At 33.6% G+C, this 5,747-nt stretch overlaps 1 protein-coding gene across 1 annotated transcript; it reads left to right on the top strand.

The window, feature by feature from the left end:
• The first annotated feature begins 1,843 nt into the window (after positions 1 to 1,843).
• LOC104113207 (non-specific lipid transfer protein GPI-anchored 1) lies at positions 1,844 to 5,457 on the top strand. The gene is made up of 2 exons (XM_009623315.4): positions 1,844 to 2,305; positions 5,031 to 5,457. The coding sequence occupies exons 1-2, from the start codon at positions 1,957 to 1,959 to the stop codon at positions 5,249 to 5,251; spliced, it is 570 nt and encodes a 189-aa protein (XP_009621610.1). The 5' UTR covers positions 1,844 to 1,956; the 3' UTR covers positions 5,252 to 5,457.
• Positions 5,458 to 5,747: the final 290 nt, after the last annotated feature.

Raw genomic sequence — 5,747 nt, 5'->3', positions numbered from 1 at the left:
AAGCGAATAATAATAATAATAAAAAGATTCGTACTCTTTAACTAGAGTTATCTAAGTTTGAACTCCAGGAGTAAAGAATCTCTACAACCAAATTGATTCATTTTTGTCTATGAAATTTTTTCCTTTTTCATCATGCAGGAGTTAGAATGGTATCTAACTAGAAAAATAAATGTTTCTAACTCTAGTGAAGAAGCATCCTAGCTTATTGATTTGAACTAGGGGTGACAAAATGGTTAAAAGAAAATAGTTAACTACCCATATTATCCACTAAAAATGAGTTGAATAATGAATTTTTTAAAAACGTGTCAAATATGGATAAGAACCATATTATTCATTTAGAAAATGGATAACCAATGGGTCTAACTTTTACATTTGTAAAGCCTCAGATTGGGGGTTTCTCAAGTTAGGGAGACTAAGAGTTCTCCCAAAAGTGATCATATGCCAGAAGTCCTGGCCCATATTATCCGCGGATTAACTCATTTTTTATCCGTTTTAAATATGAGTCGGGTCGAATAATTTATCCATTTTTTCATTATCCGTTTTTTACCCGAACCATATCGGATAAGAACCATATGTAAGCAAGTTTTATTCTTTGTAGAGCTTACATAGCCGAATTCTAAATAGTTAAATCAGTTAACTTCAAATATTGAATTTTGATTTAAAAAGAAGTCATGTGTGAAAGACGAACCTAGTTGGATTTCAAAATAAGAGCAAATGTGAACCATTTTTATAACGGAAGAGGCAAAAGTTAGCCTAACTATTAACATACTACTTTTGTGACGGCAGGGACAAAAATTGTTCAACTTTTAATGGAGGACAAACATGTTTCTAGGCGGATAGTACAAGAGTAATTTTTTCTTTTTGTTTTGCCTCAACCTTCACTACATCATTATAATATTTCACCTAACTAAAGACAACCTTCACATCGTAAAAATTGAGCAAACTCATCAAGTAATTTGAACATTAGAAATTAAAAAACCTCAAGGAATAAAGAACTTTTATGATCAAATGGAATCATTTTCTTCTCATGAACTTTTACCTTGTTTTTAAATCACGTGGAAGTTAATATTAGTCTCAAACTTTTTTTTTTATTTTAAAAAAAGTAAATGCTTAAGCTTCAGTGAGAAGGCCTTGCTTATTAACTTGAAGTTTTAAACTGACTATTTTTATATGAACTTATTAGATAAAGGGCACTCTTAATTAACGATATCACACAAAGGGCAAATAGTACCCTTCTAACAAACTTATGTGGCGCGAATTCAAATTATTCAAACCAATAAATTACGAATATAATAGTTAAAAAAAAGAGACTTTTACATGATTAGCAGTGGAGTAAAAAATGACCTGTGTATATCATTTACAAAGTTCGCCCCTTGCAAAATTAGACAATGCAATTGTGAATAGTTGCATATCACGTTGTTGTGTACTATTAAGGTGTATAACATGTGAATTGTATATCAGAAGATATATAACATATATACCAATTCAGTATTTTGTAAATAGCTTTTTATAAACAGATATGAGATATGCTAATATCTTTTAAAATAAATATTTTTGGGTTTTTGTTTTTTTTTTTGGGCCGAATGGGGACTTCCGTTAATTTTCCGGAAAAAAAGGTCAGTGTAAAAGACGAGTGTAGTGATAAACTCATGAAAACCCAACGCAATCACGCGTAATCAGATTGAGATACGACAGATCAACTTTCATTTAAGACCATCCCGCTTCACATGCTGACAACCAGCCCATTGTGTCATTCATTACGGTCCAACTACCAACCCATCTTTATTATTCGGCCCATTAATTCATCTATGCATTAATAACTCCTATTTATAACCCCCACAAAGACTTCACTCCTGCCCAAACTCACACTGTCCCCATAATTATCAAGAAATAAACCTCTACATTTTGCTACAAAAAATCCTCCTCCTCCTCCTCCTTTTTCAAGTTGCTGAGAAAATGAGAAGTGCATATAAATTTATCGGTTTAGCGATTTTAATGGTCTTTTCATGTGGGTTGGCTAATGGAGATGATGACAAAAGCCTTAGTCAAAAGTGTGGGGCAGAATTTCAAAAGGTAGCGGCGTGTTTAACTTACGCGACGGGGAAAGCACCGGCGCCGTCGAAGGAGTGCTGCGATGCGGCGGAGGATATAAAAGATGAGGACCCGGTTTGTCTTTGTTACATAATAGAACAGATACATAAAGGATCAAGTCCAGAGTTGAAGAGCATGGGCATTCAAGAAGATAAATTGCTTCAGCTTCCTTCTGCTTGCAAGCTCAGTAATGCCAGCATCTCTAACTGCCCTAGTAAGCTTTCTCTTGTATAACATGATAATCTCTTACTCAGTTTAACTTCTACCTGTCACATAATTAAAAAAATAAAAGAGCTTTATGCTATTTTTTAAATTTGATGATAGTGTAAAATATTTTTGTACACAAACAGTGTATATACTTACTGTATTAGTAGTTTCTTTTATCTCCCTATCTTTTTTCTATGTGAATTCTTTTCCATGTAACTCTTGTTGGGATCGAAAATAACATGGTATATGCGGAAGCTAACAATACAAAGCTTGGTGGACAAATTAGATCACAAAAGAATTATACTAAAATAGGATATTATAATGAGGTTTGGTCAATTAACCTACCTATAAAACCTAGTATAAAAATATAAAAAATATTGAGAGCTACACAAAACTCATTGTAGAGGTTATTGTTGTTGTTCTTGTCATGAGAAGAAAACGGTTATTTTATAAGAGTACAAAACTTCTCCTTCAGGAAAAGAGAGATTTATTCCTTTTAAATTCTTTTTTCCCGAGAGTCATAATAGATTAAAATTCAGGTAAAACCCTAACAATTCTTATTTCCTTTTGGTGATCTAGCACGTTGTTTGACTTACTGGGTGTGCTGTGAATTGTTTTTAAGAGCTACTTCCTCTTATCGGCACAGGATTTATAAAGAAAAGAGAAAAATATGAACCTTACAAGCTTAAAGAGTATGTAAAAGCTTTCGTGGTACTTTCAATTTGTGCGGTAATAAGAGCTATTCATTAAAGACAATGGAAAAAATTGAAAAGTCTAAAGTGAAATTATTTTCAAATATAAATATGTATCAACATAAATTAAAACAGAGGGATTGTAATTGAACGTATAAACGTAAATTGAAACAGAGGAATTGTAATTGAACGTATATCCCTGGGGAACAAAAGCTTGTTTGGAAAAACGGTCTGTTTCTAAATAATTTGTTTCATTGTTGCTACAGTAAACATGAAGCAACTGAAAAATGTTTATCGAAGTTGAACTAAGTCAATTCTTAAAATCTAGGTTAACTGATTCAATGACATTTTGTTAGGAAACGCTCACTCATGTTGACATTTTTCTGCCTTTCTTGTTCCTTAGTTTTCACCATGCATGGACATTATCCATATATAGGGTATAGGATAAGTCATTTTTAACACTGATCGAATTTAATACACTTGGTCATTTTGGTTATTCATTTTTTTCTTAAAATGAATTGAATCTACCTTTCTAGTCTGTATGAGTGTTTTAAAAGGCGTGGGCGTAAGCGAGGTATTTTACATATACCTCAGCGAGGCGAAAGCCCCGAGGCACGGGGCGTAAGCCCCATGAGTATTTAATTTTTAATATTTTATTAAATAATATCATTGCAGTAAATATGTATAAACAGGTAAAAATTCATAAAAATTAAAGAAAACTATAAATATGTAAAATATATATATATATATATATATATATATATATAGATGTGCTTCATCCCCACAAAAAACTACTCAAAATAATTTATTATATGCTACTTACAAGCACAAGTAACTTGAGTGGAAAAGAATAAAATTTTCTACATGGAGGAACAAAAAGGATGCGACCTGCATTTTGAACTTTGAACTTGCTGCTATGAAGGAGAATGGAGTTCTCTTTGTATTTGTAAAAAAAATTGAATATTCATTATTTTGGGAGATACTAGCATACTAGCGAACAAAATAAAGAATTGGAAAGACCATAAATTAGGGCCTTAATCAATAAAAAAGGGTCTTAACTTTTAAATTTAATACATTTCAGTTCATTTTTAAAACTTTTGAGTAATTACAAGAAGGCTTTTGAGAATTTGGGTACTATATGAAGGACTTATCCAATAAATTTTGTTTTAATTTGAAAAAGTCTCTAGGGCTTACGCCTCACTACAAAAACGCGCCTCAAACGCTCGGGCGTACGCCCCGAACGCCCGGGCATATGCTCCAAATTGCTGGGCGTACGCCTCTTGAGACTTTCGCCCCTACACCATCGCCTCAGGGCGTTTTTGGTGCGCCTAGCCCCAGACTTGCCCTGAAAACACCTTTTAAAACTCTGGGCGTGTCAGTTGTCATTAATTACATATGGACCATCTCATTGATTTTGAACTTTGAAAAAATGTTGGTTTGCAATAAAAGAATATGTTACTTGGAGCTCGTCGGCCTTTTTTGACCGGTAAACGAAGTGTAGAGAAGAATGTGTGGCGGTGACATCTCACACGTTACCATTTTGACTCGTGCCAACAATTAAAGTCTGGTATAAGTGAAAGGAGAGTAGAAAACCCTAGTGATTCTGAAAGATAGAAAGTCCATTTTTGAAATAAAATGGATGAAGATAATGCATTTGGTATGCGGATACATACTCTCTAGAGTTCCAAAACTTTGCTTCAATTGGGAGTTTGGGACTAACTAGATAACAGATAGGGAATTTTTCAGTTGTAGCAAAACAAATATGTTAACAGGAAATACAAAAAACGATATGATGTATCAATCCCAAGCAAGTTATAATCAGTTAGATGAATTTTTCTACTGTCCATGTTGCTTCATTTATGTTATCTGGAAGTAGAAATTTTTTTTAACAATAACATTCTTTGTAGATTTTATTACTAGACTTTTTTACCATCAAATTTACTCAAGTCATGCATAATCATGTGATGCATTTTAACATGTCTCTTAGCTACTTATTTCTCTAAGTAATAGTAGTATTAATTTTCATGTTGATGAGCGCAGAGTTACTCAACATTCCTTCAAATTCTCCTGATTATGCCATCTTCACCAATACATCTACTGCGTCCAAAACCCCGGTGGCCACACCTGCTGGGGCTTCTTCATCATCGTCGCCCGACACTAAAAAGGATTCCTCCAACGGATTCAAGAACGGACCCCAGCTTTCAATCTCTGGAACAGTAGTGGCTGCTGCAGTTGTAGCAGTCTTTTTAGTTTTAATTTGATTTAAGCTAGATCACTTCTGTTAATCTGCCGAACGTTTCTGTGACTTTCACTTCCACTTCACCAATTATTGGATGAGGTTTAATTTTCTTTGTAGTTTTTTTGGTTGTAAGTCTCTGTCTTTGTTTTAATGAATTGATGTATGTAGGTAAGTATGGAATTATGTTGTATGGATTTGTTTGGCTGGTGCAAGACTTAATTTCGCTTCTTTTTCCTCTGGATTTGAGAAAGTAATATGTGCCAAGGATTATTTAAGACCCAGATTGCACCATAAAATGTGATACAACTTAGAAGGAATATCAAATGCATTTTTCGTCTACTGGATCTTGTTTTAGCTCAAAGATCCCAATAACTGCAACCAGTGATTTCGAAACTGTTGACCTGAACACGTAGATAATTCTGAACATTAAAAATAGATTTAGGATTCCGTAAGTAATCAGTTAGCACTTCCCAAGAACAGGCATAACGTGGAAGAAGAAAGTGAAACATGCATGAGCA

The sequence above is a fragment of the Nicotiana tomentosiformis genome, chromosome 12 (assembly GCF_000390325.3).
Source record: "Nicotiana tomentosiformis chromosome 12, ASM39032v3, whole genome shotgun sequence".
NCBI classification, from domain to species: Eukaryota; Viridiplantae; Streptophyta; class Magnoliopsida; order Solanales; family Solanaceae; genus Nicotiana; species Nicotiana tomentosiformis.
Note: the sequence above shows the minus strand (reverse complement) of the source record. Positions and strands in the feature narration are given on the sequence as shown.

What these genes read in the sequence shown, in the direction of transcription:
- LOC104113207 (XM_009623315.4), top strand. Translation starts at nt 1,957, where the DNA reads ATGAGAAGTGCATATAAATTTATCGGTTTAGCGATTTTAATGGTCTTT. An exon ending in CAGCATCTCTAACTGCCCTA is followed by an intron (nt 2,306 to 5,030) that starts GTAAGCTTTCTC and finishes TGATGAGCGCAG; the next exon opens with AGTTACTCAACATTCCTTCA.